At 47.9% G+C, this 16,252-nt stretch overlaps 2 protein-coding genes across 2 annotated transcripts; one reads left to right on the top strand and one right to left on the bottom strand.

The window, feature by feature from the left end:
• Nucleotides 1–6,297: 6,297 nt before the first annotated feature.
• LOC118856721 (diazepam-binding inhibitor-like 5) lies at nt 6,298–6,749 on the bottom strand. Its single transcript, XM_036767160.1, has one exon. It carries the CDS (start codon nt 6,675–6,677, stop codon nt 6,417–6,419), a length of 261 nt encoding a protein of 86 aa, XP_036623055.1. The 5' UTR covers nt 6,678–6,749; the 3' UTR covers nt 6,298–6,416.
• Nucleotides 6,750–9,387: 2,638 nt separating this feature from the next.
• GEMIN4 (gem nuclear organelle associated protein 4) lies at nt 9,388–16,059 on the top strand. Its single transcript, XM_036767158.1, has 2 exons — nt 9,388–9,748; nt 12,382–16,059. The coding sequence occupies exons 1-2, from the start codon at nt 9,739–9,741 to the stop codon at nt 15,552–15,554; spliced, it is 3,183 nt and encodes a 1,060-aa protein (XP_036623053.1). The 5' UTR covers nt 9,388–9,738; the 3' UTR covers nt 15,555–16,059.
• The last annotated feature ends 193 nt before the right edge of the window (nt 16,060–16,252 follow it).

Below are 16,252 nucleotides of genomic sequence, written 5' to 3'. Positions count from 1 at the left end.
AATCAAAGCTATTCCCTGCTGACTTTATTCCAAAGGTCAAAAAGGAACTCTCTGATGTAGACTATATTTGGTAATCAAACACATTCTGTTTTAAATACTTCTAGCTAGTTTAAATTTTCAAAACCACGTTTCTTTGACCTGGCTCTCCCCCATACTAACAGAGGGTCTGTGAGTCATATCACTGCTAAATTCTTTTATTGTTCACTTAATAGTATTTTATTTGTTCCAATTACATGTAAAGATAGTTTTCAACATTCACTTTTAAAAGATTTTAAGTTCTAATTTTTTTTTCTCCCCTCCCCCTTCTCAAGACGGCGAGCAATCTGATACAGGTTATATGTGTACAATCATAGTAAGCATATTTCCACGTTAGTCATGTTGTGAAAGAAGAATCAGAAAAAAAGGGTAAAACCATGAAAAAGAAGAAAACAGAATAGTCTACTTTGATCTTCATTTAGATTCCATAGTTCTTTCTCTGGATGTGGATAGCATTTTCCATCATGAGTCTTTTAGAATTGTCTTAGATCATGATATATTGCTGAGAAGAACTAAGTCTACCAAAGTTGACCATCGCTTAATGTTGCAGTTACTGGGTACAAGTTTTCCTGGTTCTGCTCACTTCACTCAACATCAGTTCATGTCTTTCCAGGTTTTTCTGAAGTCCACCTGCTCATCATTTCTTATAGCACAATATTCCATTACATCCATATACCACAACTTGTTCAGCCATTCCCCAATTGATGGGGATCCCCTCAAATTCCAATTCTTGGCCACCACAAAAAGAGCTGCTATAAATATTTTTGTACATGTGAGTCCTTTTCCATTTTTTATGATCTCTTTGGGATACAGACCTAGTAGTGGTATTGCTGAATCAAATGGTATGCAAATTTTATAGCCCTTTGGGCATAGTTCCAAATTGCTCTCCAGAATGGTTGGCTCATGATTATCTCAATAGATGCAGAAAAAGCTTTTGACAAAATACAACACCCATTCCTATTAAAAACTCTAGAAAACATAGGAATAAATGGAGTCTTCCTTAAAATTATAAATAGCATCTACCTAAAACCATCAACAAGCATTATATTTAATGGGGATAAGTTAGATGCATTTCCAATAAGATCAGGCGTGAAGCAAGGATCTCTGTCATCACCTGTATTACTCAATTCAGTACTAGAAATGTTAGCTTTACCAATAAAAGAAGAAAAAGAGATTGAAGGATGAGAATAGGCAAAGAAGAAACTAAAGTATCACTCTTTACAGATGATATCATTTACTTAGAGAATCAAGTAAAAAACTACTTGAAACAATATAAAAATTTGGTAAAGTTGCAGGATATAAAATAAATCCACATAAATCCTTGGCATTCCTGCATATTACTAACAAAGCCCAACAGCAAGTGATAGAAAGAGAAATTCCATTTAAAGTTACTGCAGACAGTATAAAATATTTGGGAGTCGATCTGCCAAGACAAACCCAAGGTCTGTGTGAACCCAATTACAAAACACTTCTCACACAAATAAAGTCAGATCTAAATAAATGGAAAAATATCAGTTGCTCATGGTTAGGCTGAGCTAATATAATAAAAATGACAATTTTACCTAAATTAACTTACTTATTCAGTGCCAACCAATCAAACTACCAAAAAAATTATTTTACAGAACTGGATAAACTAACAAAATTCATCTGGAAGAACAAAAGGTCCAGTTTACCAAGGGAATTAATGAAAAGAAATGCTAGGGAAGGTGGCCTAGCCATGCCACATATTAAACTGTATTATAAAGCAGCAATCATCAAAACTACTTGGTACTGGCTAAGAAACAGTGGTGGATCAGTGGAATAGGTTAAGTACACAAGACTCAATAGTCAACAACTAGAGCAAGCTACTCTTTGATAAGCCCAAAGAATCCAGCTTCTGGGATAAGAATTCACTATTTAACAAAAACTGCAGGGAAAACTGGAAAATAGTATGGCAAAAAGACAAATATCTTACACTGTATACAAAAATAAAGTGAAAATGGGTTCATGATTTAGGTATAAAGGCTGATACTATAAGCAATTTGGGAGAGCAGGGAATAGTTTACCTGTCAGATTTGTGGGAAAGGGAAGATTCATGACCCAACAAGAGGTAGAGAGCATTACAAAATGCAAAATGGATAATTTTGACTATGTTAAATTGAAAAGTTTTTGTATAAACAAAGCCAATGCAAAAAGGATTAGGAGGAAAGCAGAAAATTGAGGGAAAAAATCTTTACAACCAGTCTCTCTGATAAAGGCCTTATATCTAAAATATACAGGGAACTGAACCAAATTTATAGGAATACAAGTCATTCCCCAATTGAGAAATGGTCAAAGATATGAACAGGCAGTTTTCAGAGGAAGAAATTAAAGATATCTATAGTCATATGAAAAAATGCTCTAAATCACTATTGACTAGAGAAATGCAAATCAAAACAACTCTTAGGTACCACATCTCTCCTGTCAGATTGGCTAACATGACAAAAAAGGAAAATGATAATTGCTAGAGGACATGGGAAAATTGGAACATTGCTATATTGTTGGTGGAGTTGTGAACTGATCCAGCCATTCTGGAGAGCAATTTGGAACTCTGCCCAAAGGGCTATAAAAATGTGCATACCCCTTTGACCCAGCAATACCACTTCCAGGGCTACATCCCAAAGCGATCATACAAGTGGGAAATGGACCCATATGTACAAAAATATTTATAGCAGCTCTCTTTGTGGTGGCAAAGAATTGGAAATCAGGAGGATGCCCATCAATTGGGGAATGGCTAAACAAATTGTGGTATATGAATGTAATGGAATACTATTGTACAATAAGAAATGAGGAACAAACGGACTTCATTACAACCTGGAAAAGACTTATGTGAACTGATGCTGAGTGAGGGGAGCAGAACCAGGAGATCATTGTACACGATTACAGACACAGTCTCTGTAAGGACTAACTTTGATAGACTTGACTTCTCTCATCAATGCAGGGTTCAAAGACAGCTCCAAAAGACTCATGATGGAAAAAGCTATGCACATCCAGAGAAAGAATTACGGAGTCTGAATGCAGATTAAGGCAAACTATTTGCTCTCTTTTTTTTTTTCCTTCTTTTTTGGTTTCATTTCTCCTTTCTCATAATTTATTCCATTAGTTATAATTCTTCTTTACAACTGGACTGTTATGTAAATAAGTTCAATGTGAAGGTAAATGTAGAACCTACATTGGATTGCATGCCATCTTGGGGGGGGAGGGGGAAGGAGAGAAAATTTAGAACCTAAAAACCTGTGGAACTGAATGTTGTAAACTAAAAAGAAAAAAAAGAATGGTTGACTCAGTTCACAACTCCACCAACAATGCATTAGTGTTCCAATTTTTCCACATCTTCTCCAACATTTATCATTTTCCTTTGCTGTCATATTAACCAATCCGATAGGTGTGAGATGGTACCTCAAAGTTATTTTAGTTTGCATTTTTTTCTAATCAATAGTGATTTGGAGCACTATTTCATGACTATAGATAGCTTTAATTTCCCCCTCTGAAAACTGCCTGTTCATATCTCTTGACCATTTATCAATTGGGGAATGACTTGTTTCTTATAAATTTGACTCAGTTCTCTATACATTTTAGAAATGAAGCCTTTATCAGAGGTACTGGTTGTAAAAATTCTTTCCCAGTTTTCTGCTTCCCTCCTAATCTTGGTTGCATTGGCTTTTGCCATTTTGTATTTCATGTTCTCTCTCTTGTTTGGTCATAAATTCTTCCATTCTCCATAAATCTGACAGGTCAACTATTCCTTGCTCTTCCAGTTTGCTTCTAGTATCAACCTTTATATCTAAATCATGTACCCATTTTGACTTTATTTTGGTGTATGCTGTAACATATTGGTCTATGCCCCATTTCTGCCATACTATTTTCTAGTTTTCCCAGCAGTTTTTTTTCAAATCACTTTGAGTTCTTATCCCAGAAGCTGGAGTCTTTGGGTTTATCAAATAGTAGATTATTAAAGTCATTGACTACTGTGTCTTGCATTTCTAACCTATTCCACTGATCCACCACTCTCTTTCCTAGCCAGGACCCAGTAGTTTCAATGATTGCTGCTTATAATACAATTTAAGGAGATACCAAATTCTTAATGTTCAGTGATCGACGTACATACTGGGTGTGGAATTGGGAACAGCTGTTTTTTTTCCCAGTCCCTATATACATAGGTAGTAGGTGCACTGGGTAAAATCAAATCCCATTTCAGTGACCATGGGCCCTGTGAAGATGTGGAGCACTCACTTCTTCATGGGGGATTTAGGTGTTAAATAGCTTTGGGGCCCACCCAGGCCTGCTTCATAAGGGGGAGGCAGAGGAACACCCTGACTCTTCTAAGCATTATGGTGTTCATGGGTCACAGTGGCCTTTGGCTTTTAGTAGCTTTTCTAGTGGCTGTCAGGATCGTATGACCAGATGGGAGGCTTCCCTCCCTCAAAGTCAGAAGAATTCCTTTGAAAACAATCTTGCTTTTCAGGTCATATTCAGTGACAGAGATCCCAGCACTTAAAGGTACAAGACTTCTATGTTCCTAATCTCTACCTAGAAAGAGACAAACCAACACTAAGTCACTTCTATTTCTGTAGCCCTGGCCATGGAAACCACAAGGGGCCCTCCCTGCTTTGCAGGTCCCATGGGGAGCTGGGCCCACTTGCTCCCCAAAGGGGAGGGGACCTGTATAGCCTTCCGATGAGCAAAATTCTAAAAGTCTCCAGCGGGCCTGACTTTGGGCTTCTTTGTTCACCATAGAGGAAAGGAGGATCACTTTTGTGGGCATCCTTCTGTGATCACACACTCACTGTGACAACATGGTCAGTTTGGGAAAATGCTGCAGTGGGGAAGCCTAGGTCTGTTTCCCTGTACTTATCTTTACAAAGCTTTGTATTCATTGTCCTGGAAGGGTGCATGCATGCATGGAACATACCACTAATTGGAGAATTAGTGGGATTCCAGCTTGGGCATGTTCATCTCTACTTAGATGTACCAACCCAGGGAAGATTTTTTTCTGGGACAAACCCCACATATGAATGCAGCAAAATTAGAAGTAAATTTAACAAAATTATATGAGAAGACGCTCCCAACTCACCTCCCTTTGTGGAGGTAGGCAGTCCCACAGGTGTTACATAGGACACTTCAGACATTTTCAATGTATCTATCTGCTGTTTTTTCCTCTTTAAAAAAAAGTATGTTATATGGGATACCTCTCTGTGAGGGGGAGGGGGAAGGATACAATGATGTAAACTAGAAGTCAATTAAAACTTATCTTAAAGAAAATGGATGCATGCAGTCACAGAGGGACCCACAAGCGCCCAAGCCTTTGAAGGCACGCTGAGCAGGGCTGGGGAGCAGGTTGAGGGATGAGGCCTTTGGGGGCCAAGGTTTTGGGATGGCAATGTCTCTTTTCCCTCTGGTAATCTTGAAGATCTCACTTCAGTATCACTAAAAACTGGAGTGTCACCTCCCGCTGCTCCAGCACTAGGATGAGTTGAATGCCTGCCTCCAGCAGCCAAGCTCTCCTGACCAGGCTGGGCTGCTGATTTGGTTATGACCCAAAATGATGCGGTAGCTAAGTGTGCACAGTGACCCAGGACACTTACTAGCTGTGTGACCCTGGGCAAGTCACTTCACCCTGTTTGCTTCAGTTTCCTCCTCTGTCAAATGAGCTGGAGAAGGAAATGGCAAGCCACTCCTGTATCTTTGCCAAGAAAACTCCAAACGGGGTCACGAAGAGTGTGAAGCGACTGAACAAGAAGCTAATATAGAGGAAAATGTTCCTGTCTTTCAGGACAAGACTCTTCCCCCCCACCCTCAAGTTTGTTGCTAGGTCTGGGTCTGGGTTCTAGTAGGAGCCTTAATAATGACTTTGCATTTATATGATAATAGCTCTGTCCCCCCCTCAACAGCTAACATTTTTATCCCCACTAAAGTCTTTTGGGGCAGGCAGAGCAAATACTTACCATAAAAAGGACCAACTTGCTGAGGGTGTGCCAGAACTGGGATATGAGACCCAGGGCCAAAAGGCTGCCCACCACTTCCCTATACCACGAAAAGGGGCTTCCCAGAGCTGCACCAAGCCCCATGAACTACTGCAGAGGGAAGCTGGCTCCAGACCAAAACTGGGCCCAGGGCAGCCACAGAGCTTAGCTTCTAAAGTCCCAGCTCTTCCCGGGACCCTTACAGGCCACAGTAGATCTATATTTTGCTCCTCCTCACCCCCCATTCCCGGCCCATCACACTATTAATTCACACTCAGGATGCCTTTTGAAGCGATTTATGAGTTGGTTCCTAGCTAGGTTCCTACGGTCTCAAAGGAATTCAGTCGCTCTCCATAACAAGACTAAGTTGATGCTCCCCTCTCGAGAAGGCTCGTCTCCTTAGCACAATCTTTTCTTCAGCTCTTCCACTTTGGACACATAGATCCTCATGGCGTCCAGCTTGGACATCCCTTTGCGGCAATTCCAAGCTTCCCACTTGGCTTTGGCTTTGAAGTCGGTGACCTCCGGGCAGGGGATGTTGACGTCCCCAATGGTGGCCTGCTTGTAGTAGCTGTATACCACCAGCTTCTCCTCGTCAGTCACAGGGCCCGTCAGCTGCTTAACTGCTGCGCATGCCAACTCAAACTCTACCTGGGCCATCGGTTGCTGCTGATTGTATAGGTGGAGAACCTTTCTTTACTTGTTGTTAGCTCTAGGGGAGGGGAAAGTTGGTCTTCGGGAACTAGAAGGGGAGAGATTTCAAAAGAACTGTGACTCAAGGGTCAAGTGAGGCTATATGGTATGGGGTGTTGGGTAGTGCACTCGTTCTGCCAAGCTGGAGGCCAGCTGGGAGGGACAGCAGGCTATATGTGGGACCTGGGGTAGGGAAGTGGAAGTCAAAGGTGCTTGTGGAGAGGGTGGTCTGAGCTATTACATTGGGCAGTTAATTCGGGATTGTGTGGTATGGCAGGAGAGGGGCTTGGCTTGGGAGTCAGTGTGCCTAAAGTTAATGAAGCAGGTTTGGTCCGAGAAAGTTCTTGGACTGCAAAGTGACCTTCGTGACCCCGAGAAGGATGAGTCCCACAAGATACGTGGATGTCCACGTGGTTGGGGGGCACTGCTCGGCGCTGGAGGCCACACATTAATATGTGTTTTAGAGAAAATGCTTAGTGTAGTTGGGGGGGCTGTTGGTCTGTACAGGAGCTCAGTATTTGGAGGGGAGTGCCGAGCATCTTGGTGTGAGGTCTGGAGGTTCAGGGAGCCAGTGGATGGATGAGTGGGCATTTGAAAGGAGTGTCTGTACTGAGCTGAGAAACTGTGTGTGCAGATCTGGGGTTGTAGAGGGAACAACTGAATGTAGGCTTGGGGGCAGGATGAGGATTTTCTGACCCCAAGGACCCCCTTATATCTCCTTTGCTCATAACATTTCCAAGGGTGGAGTGTCTCCCTTTTCCCCTCTTTATTATTGAGGTTCTTGTGATGCAGTAGATAGAGTACAGGATCACAGACAGGAGGACCTGAGTTCAAATGCAGCCTCAGAACACTTACTAGCTGTGTGACCCTGGGAAAGTCACATTAACTCGTCTGCCTCAAGTTTCCTCAGTCACAAAATGAAGATAACAATAGCCCCCACCCCCACCCCTGCCTCCGCCAGGTTGTTGTAAGGCTCACATGATGAGATCACAATTGTAATGCTTAGCCCAGCCCAAGGTAAAGGGGACTCAAGGAGACTCGAGTTTTCCCACCTGTAAAATCAGGACCATCATCATCATAATAACCACCTGTATTACTTAAACCCATGGAACTTTGCCTTCTGCACAAATAAAGCACTTTTGCACCTTTAAAAGCAACATAAAGTGAACATTTAGTGCTTTCTGTATGCAGAGGACTATGCCCAGGCACCCAAGGAGAGACAGTTCAACCCTCAGGGATTTGGTCTAGAGGGGACAGAAAGGATGGTGCTGGGAGCTGAGGGTCTCAAATGCCAGGTAGTAGAATCTGGACTCCCCGAGACAGGCCCTAGGGAGCTCTACTACATGACCAGATTCATGGGGCAGTGGTGCCACCACAGCAGGAAGGGCGGTGGGATTAGAAGTGGGAAGGCCCCTCGGGAAAAGGCTGCCATATCTAGGTCATCCTGCTGAAGACACCTAGATCCGGGATTCGAGGAGTGACAGCCTGCACTGCTCTTTACACATACACCCCAAATCCACTTGACTTACAAGAGTGGTGGTAAGACCAAAGCGGAAAAGGAGAGGAGGAGGCAGAAAAGTTCAGCGCAGGGGAGCCACCGGGAGGAAGAGTAAGTCCAGAGGGGAAAAGAGAACTAAGCTTGGAACAAAAGAGTGTAAGGTGCTTGTGGGACACTGATGTCCTGGATGTAAGGGCAAGGGGGAGGTGCTTGATGTACGTGTTTGGGGGGTGGTCTTTCTGTGTGTCAATGGGGAGGGTTGTCTATGGGGGGTGTTCTCTGTGTCTGTGGGGCTGCTGTGTATGTGTCTATGTGAGAGGGGTGTCTAGGGGGCACTCTTGTATTTGTCTATGGAAGGGGTATCTGGGGGGTACTCTTTCTATGTGTCTATGGGAGGGGTTGTCTATGGGGGTGTTCTCTGTGTCTATAGGGCTGCTGTGTATGATATATCTATGAGGGGTATGTAGGGGGGCACTCTTTGAATGTGTCTATGTGGGAGGGGTGTCTATGGGGGGGCACTTTTTTATGTGTCTATGGAAGGGTTGTCTATGGGGGCACTCTTTGAATGTGTCTACATGAGAAGGGGTGTCTACGGGGGCACTCTATTTATGTGTCTATGTGAGAAGGCATGTCTATCGGGAGCACTCTGTATGTGTCTATGTGGGAGGGGTGTGTCCAGGGGGCACTCTTTGTATCTGTGCAGGAAGGGTGTCTAGGGGGAACTCTTTGTATGTGTCTATATGAGGGGTGTCTATGGGGGCACTCGGTAGTGTCTATGGAAGCAGCATCTAGGGGGGCATTCTTTGTGTCTGTGTGGGAGGGTTGTCTAGGGGTGCACTCTGTACCTATCTATGTGGGAGGGGTGTCTAGGGGGGCACTCTTTGTATGTGTCTATATTAGAGGGGTGTCTAGGGGGCACTCTTTGTGTCTGGGGAGCCCCCTCTGTAGTGTGTACGGAAGTGGTGTCTAGGGGGCACTCTTTGTATTTGTCTATATTAGAGGGGTGTCCAGGGGCCCCTCTGTTGTGTCTACGGAATGGGTGTCTGGTGGGGAGGCACTCTTTGTAAATATCTCCGGTCGAGGTCGGGGCAGGAGGGCTAGCGCGCACTACTTGCCCGAAGACTCCTCGGTTGATGGTCCGGTCCGGTAGGGGGCGCTGTGGGGGCGGGGAGGAGGGGGGGGGAGGGGAGGGGGAGGGGGAGGGAAAGAGGGAAGGGAGCCCCTCTAGGCCGCAGTGGGTCTCGTTGGTCGGATCAGGCAAGGGCAGCCGGCGGGGAAGGAAAAGGGAGGAGAGTCGGAGGAGCGGACGCGGCCGCAGCCGAGAAGACCGGAGGCGGAGCTGGGACTGCGGGCCGGCCGGCCGCGCGTGGGGGATAGCCACGCTGCCCATTGTGCGCTGGCGCCCGCGCCATAATCCTCGGGAGCGGGCCTCGGGCGGGCGCGGCTCGAGCCCGTGGTGGGGGCGGGGAGCTGGCAGCCCCGCAGGGCAGCGCTGCCGCAGGGGACCTGAGCGTCGCCACCGCCATCGCCATGGACCTAGGTGAGCGAGCCGGGCCGAGCCGGGCCGAGCCGGGCCGAGCCGGGCCGAGCCGGGCCGAGCCGGGCCTGGAGCGGGGAAGGGCCCGCTGGGAGCCTGCGCGGCCCCGCGGTTCCCCCCCCCCCCCCCCGCACCGCGCTCCGCGGGGCGCGAGCACGGCGGGGCATGCGCGCTGAGCCCTCAGCGCTACCGCCTCCCCTGCTTCAGCTCCCTTTTGGGCCATGCGGAGAGGTCCACGGCGGGAGCCCCGCGCCCGGAGGCGGGGTGGGAGGAGGCTGGGGCTGGAGGGGTCCCCGCGGGGAGAGGATGGGGACCCTCAGCGAGATGCAGACCGGGGTCCCGAGGAGGAAGGGACCCCACCACGTGCTAGGCTCCTGGCGCGGGTGCCAGAGGCAGGGGCGGGTCTAGGGCCCTCCCCACTTGTAACAGACGAGAAAACGCACCCCCATAAGAAAACACGGCTGGAGCCCCGGGCAGGGGAGACTCGGAGACCCCCAGCCTGCCAGGAGGGGTGCAACCAGACTCCTAGTCATGGGGTGACCCGCGATGACTGACCACATGGCCTCCGGGTCCCCAGAGTAGGGATCTGCATTGGAGGCTTGGGACTCCACCTGCCCCTTCCCGGTGCTACCTTCACCACGAAGCCCCCTCCTCCCTCTGGGGCACCGCCGCCTCATCTGTAAAAAATGAGTGGATTAGACTCCAGTCACCACTTAGGCCCTAAAGTTCTTTCCAACCCCCAAACTTAGCATTTGCCAGCAGCTCCTAATGTTACTTAGAAAACCAAAGGGCATTTTCGGCTCCAGCTTCACATAGGGGACCCCTGGGAAATCCGAAGGGGGATTACTCACCCCTTGGAAGCTTCTGACCCACCAGTTCCAATCGCCATCATTTCTTGGCCATTAAAGTAACTGTCAAGGGAAGATCCCCAAGGACTAAGAGGCTTTCTGCCCCCTTGGTGGGTTATTATGAAAACAGGGTGGCTCCACTGTTACAAGCTCTTTTTAATAACCTCCGAATGATAGGTCAGACTTGGTAGTATTCATTCTTAATTAGACCTGGAGAGGTGGGACAGACACCATGAAAAGAATGAGAAAAATGTAGGAAATGCACATCTGAATGTGTGGGGTGAAGAATCACCAAGATGTCAGGTTGGGAACCTGGGGGCTGTGGAAGACTGTTGCCCCATTGACCAGAGGAAGGTGGGGGGGTCAGCAGGAAGGTCTGAGAAAGGTTTCTCTTTTCAATCTGAGTTGATAACATCCAAATTTAAATATCATTTGGGCCCTTGGAGCTTGGGAGAGAGAGGTCAGGGTGGAGAGAGATTGAAAATTTTTCAGCCGTGATAGTGGGGTGGTAGTTGAGAGTTAAAAGGGTGAGTTCTCTGTTGGAAGTCATAAGAGGAGAGCAGTGAAGAGTGAACTTTGAGGAATACCTACAGTTGGGGGTGGAAAAAGGTAGAAGAGAAGGCAGAGAGAGAAGGAATGAGAATCATCAGCGTAATGGATTAGCATAGCATTATGGAAGCCTAGGGAGGTAGGCATGCTGCAGAGATCTCTAAGAAAATGAGGACCACAAAAACAAACAAACAAACAAAAAAAACCTGGTATAGTGGACAGAGCCCTGGTCTTGAAGTGGAGAAGATCTGGGCTTCAATTCCATAAAATGTGGGGGTTGGACTTTAAGTCCAGTTTTAACTGCGACCCTCAGATGGGTTGATTTGGAGGCCAGGTCCATTTTCAGTAGAGAAATAAAGTCAGAAGGGAAGCTGAAATGCCTAGGGCGGGAAGTGGGGGCCTAGAATTCCATGAAGCCCTGGTGTGTCCAGCAGGCCATATCCAGGTCAAATTTGGCCTTGAAAGTAAGGAGAAACCCCGACACCCTCTTGTAGTACCAAACAGTGAAGATCTATTTAAAAGCGCCTATTATGTACCATCGTCTCGGCTAGGCACACCTCAAATGAAGCAATCCCTGCTCAAGTTCTAATGGCCATAGGTGACTATGCAAAATAAATACATACAAGATATTGGGGGGGGGGGTCACCATGGAGAAGGCAGTGCCTGAGCCGCGTCTTGAAGGAGGTGAGGGACTCGGAGGTGGAGGGTGCCACATGGGAGAAAGGCACGCTTATTCCGGAAATAACTACCACAAATAATTCATGAAGGTTCTGAAAAAAAGAGTCTCTCCTTCATCTTCTGTCCATGAAGAAGAGGCACCATACTGTTCTGCAGGAACAGTTTCAGGGCATGTTCTTGCTTTTATACTGATGCCTCAACTCTACCAAGGTATCCTGGACAGGCCTGGAGTTAGCTTGCTTTCCTTTATAGAAAAGAGATTCTGAAGGGTTGAGTGTTTCCTTGAAATCTGTGAGCCTCTTGAAACCACAAATAAATGGTGGGTCCAGCTGCCCTTGTTAGCCATGTTTCTGTAATTGTTTCCAGGTGGCAGTGGGGCAAAGCCACCTTAAGTCAGCAGGAGGTGCCAATTCAGTGCATGCAAGAATGCTTTTTGGCATGTGAAGCCTATTTTAGATGGCCATTTCCTTAAGAAGGAAGGGTCTGTTTCCAGGAAATCTTTTTGTTTATTGTCCTGAAAGATTTGTCTGTGCTCATCCTGCATGTTTTCCTTTTGCACAGGACCCTTGAATATCTGTGAAGAAACAACCATTCTTCATGGGGGATTCCTGCTGGCCGAGCAGCTGTTCAGCCCGAAGGCTCTGGCAGAACTCAAGAAGTCTGACTGGGAGCAAGTTGGACAGCCCATCATTGGAGCCTTGCGAGAGATCTCCTCTGCAATTGCCCAGTCCCACCCCCAGGCTTGGACCAAGAAAGCTTTGATCATCATCTGGGCCAAGGTCCTCCAGCCCTGCCCCATCACACCTTCGGACACAGATGCTAGGTGGCAAGAAGACATCTTCTTTTCAGTGGGGAACATGATCCCCACCATCAACCACACCATCCTTTTTGAGTTGCTCAAGTCCCTCGAGGCATCAGGCCTGTTCATCCAGCTCTTGATGGCCCTGCCTTCCAACATCTGCCGTTCAGAACTGGAACGTTTTGTGGAGCACGTGGCCAGTGACACATCCTTACAAGATGTAACCTTTTTTTTGGACGTATGGTGGGAAATGATGAAGCACAAAGTGGACTCAAAGGACCCCCTGCTCACCCAGTTTCGGACAATGGCACACAAGTACCTGTCTTCTTCAGATGAATTCTCTCATCCCCCAAAGCGGTTCAAGGCCGACCCCGATGCCTGCCCGATCATGTCTTTGTTGGAGGTGCTGCTGGATGGCCTCAGGCAGATCCAGAACAACATCACGGCCCCCAGCCTGAAGTGCTGCGCCGTGGCTAACCTGGCCGACATGCTGACCGTCTTTGCCTTGGTGGAGGAAGACCCACAGGAGCTGTCGATCACTGTGTACTTGGACAAGCTTGCAACTGTCATCTCCCTGTGGAATTCTGACACCCAAAACCCTTACCACCAGCAGGGCCTGGCCGAGAAGGTGAAGGAGGCCGAGCGGGACGTGAGCCTGACCTCACTGGCCAAGCTGCCCAACGAGACGCTCTTCGTGGGCTTTGGGTACCTGCACAACCTGCTGCAGCAGTGGGGGGAGGAGCTGCACACCGTGCTCAACAGCAGCCAGAGGCTGAGCTACGGGACCTATCGCCTGTGTGACAGCTTGACCTCCTTCAACCAGAACCTCAAGGGCTACCTGGACACCAGGGATCTCTCCAAGGATGAGGGCCAGATAGTCTCAGAGCTGGCAGAGTGTGTTAAAAACTTCCTGAGGAAGACCAACATGACTCTGAAGGGCAAGAGTTCAGAGGACATCACTGCCTCGATCGCCATGGCCATCATCGGGCAGAAGATGGACCGGCACATGGAGATGTGCTACATCTTTGCCTCTGAGAAGAAGTGGGCTTTCTCAGCTGAGTGGCTAGACTGCCTTGTGAAAAACAAGGCTCTTTTCCGGGAGCCAGGCTTAGTATTGAAGCTGCTGGAAACAGTCACGACAATCAACACATCGGGCCAAGAGGTCCCTGAGGTGCAGGCAGAAGAAGTCACCAACTTGATTCTGGACTGTTACTCCGACCTCTCTTTGCTGGATAAAAACAAAGTGCTCTCAGGCATCTTGAGCTCCTGGGGGTGGAAGGGCCTCTCTGAGAAGCTGGTCACTTACATGGAGGGTTTCCAGGAGGACCTGAACATGGCTTTCAACCAGATCACCCAGAGTGCCTCCGAGCAAGGCCTTGCCAAAGCCATTGCCTCCGTGGCCAGGCTGATTGTGCTCCACCCAGAGGCCACGGTGAAGAAGATGTGCAGCCTTGCCATGGTCAATCTTGGGGCTCACAAGTTCCTGGCTCAGATCCTGAGTGCCTTCCCTGCCCTCAAATTCACTGAGGGAAAGCAAGATCCAAGCTTAGCCACCTCTCTTCTGGTGACGTGTCTCAAAGAAAGCGTCTGGGGGAAGCTTTCATCAGCCAAGGAGGAGAAGCAGTTTTTGGAGTTTCTCAGCTACCTGATGCATCCCCCAGAGCAAGAGAGCAGCACCATTCCCTTGACCCCTCTTCTGGCACCTGAGGAGGTAATTAAAGTGTTTGTCCTGCCTTACTTGATGCTGCATATGGAAGAGGTGGACCTTTGTCTCAAGATCTTTGTTCAGGCTCTGGAAGCAAAGCCATGCTCTGATGGCTACTGGCTCCTGTCCTGTTCCCCATTCCCCCTCCTCTTCACTCTGTGCCAGCTGCTAGACAGCTACACCAAATATTGGCAGCACCCCAAGGCAAAGCGGCACCTCTCATTGGACTCCAAAGATACGGTGATCGGCATCCTTGAGCAAATCTGTGAGGTGGTGCTGCCCAAGGAGGAGAACCCCAGTCCAGAGAACTGGACCAAGTCCTTGTCCTGGCTCCACCGGAAGATGGAGAAGCTTGACTGGACTGTGGGCCTGCGGCTTCGGACTGTCTTTAAGGGTCATTTTAAGTGTGAAGTGCCAGCCACACTCTTTGAGATCTGCAAGCTTTCTGAGGATGACTGGACCTCACAGAATCACCCGGCCTATGGGCCTGGCACGGGCCTTCTGGCCTGGATGGAGTGCTGCTGTATCTCTGTTGACACTTGTGAGCACATGCTGTCACTCCTGGCTGTGGATACAGGCAACCCTGAGGAGGTCAGCTTCTTCAGCAAGGGCTTCCTCGTGGCCTTGGTGCAAGTCTTGCCTTGGTGCAGCCCCAATGAATGGAAATGCCTGCACCAGCTGACCAAGAGTCTTTTGCAAAAACAAGTGTTGCATGTCCCATACAGTCTCGAGTATGTCCAGTTTGTTCCACTGCTCAACCTGAAACCCTTTGCCCAAGAGCTGCAGCTCTCTGTGCTCTTCTTGAGAGGTTTCCAGTTCCTTTGCAGCCCTAGCTGTTCCAACTGGCTTCCTGCTGAAGGCTGGAGCCATGTGGTCAAGCTCATTTGCAACAGTCTGACCGACTTGCTTGACTCCATCAAGGTCCAGTCCTTGAGCCCATGGGTCCAAGGACAGGAGAAAGACTTGACACAAGAAACCTTGTTTGTTTACACTCAACTCTTCTGTCATATCCTCCATATCATGGCCATGCTTCCTGAGGAAGTCTGTGAGCCCCTCTATGTTCTAGCCCTGGAGATCCTCTCCTACTATGAAGTCCTGAGCAAAAGTGACACATCCACTAACGCCCTGCTCCGGAAGGCAAACGAGCAGCACTTCCTCAAATCCATTGCCGAAAACGTCGGGCCGAGGGAACAGCGGAAAACTTTGCTACAGAAGATCAACAACTTCTGATGACCCACACCAGGAGATGTTGGTCTTCCATGGAAGTGAGGCAGGCTCAGGGCTAGATGGCATGCAAAAGCTTCCTTTCACAATCATAGGAAATAGGAGAGGCAAGAGACACCGAGGGTACGGTATGTAAAGAAGAGGCATTTGTAATAGTTATAATAAAATTTACCTTTTCTTTTGAACCTTTCCCAATCCTTTTATAATTGGTCCCAAATCACCACTGCTAGGCTCCAACACCCTCTGAAACCATCCTCACTGGACTTGTGGCAGCCTTAAGTCATGCTGGAGAGGATCCTCTGTCCATGACCAGACCTCCTGATCCATTGCCCAGCAAGTGGGTGAATGGGTTGGCCCACAGGTTATGAGAGAGGGAGGGATGGGAGAAGTTGTTTTAAGTGTAAAGTAAGCACTTATAGAAGGAGCTGGACAGACAGCATCAAGAGGACAATGCTCTTGTATAGGGCAGCAGCAATAAAAGTAACCTGTTATCGGGCTTGTTCTTTGGAAATCCAGAGTTTGGCTGTCATTGTGGCTGGAGCTTGATTGCTAATTTCCTCACTGAGATCAGACTGAAGGGAAGTGGGACAGCTGGGACCCTCCCCCCAGTGCCCACCAAGACCTCACTGGGAGCTGGCCCAGGCTGCCCGAAATCCCTTAGACTGAGGCAGGATAATCCTGAAGATACCCAGGTATGTTCTCAC

The sequence above is a fragment of the Trichosurus vulpecula genome, chromosome 7 (genome assembly GCF_011100635.1).
Source record: "Trichosurus vulpecula isolate mTriVul1 chromosome 7, mTriVul1.pri, whole genome shotgun sequence".
Classification (NCBI taxonomy): domain Eukaryota; kingdom Metazoa; phylum Chordata; class Mammalia; order Diprotodontia; family Phalangeridae; genus Trichosurus; species Trichosurus vulpecula.
This window is presented reverse-complemented; position numbering and strand designations above follow the sequence as displayed.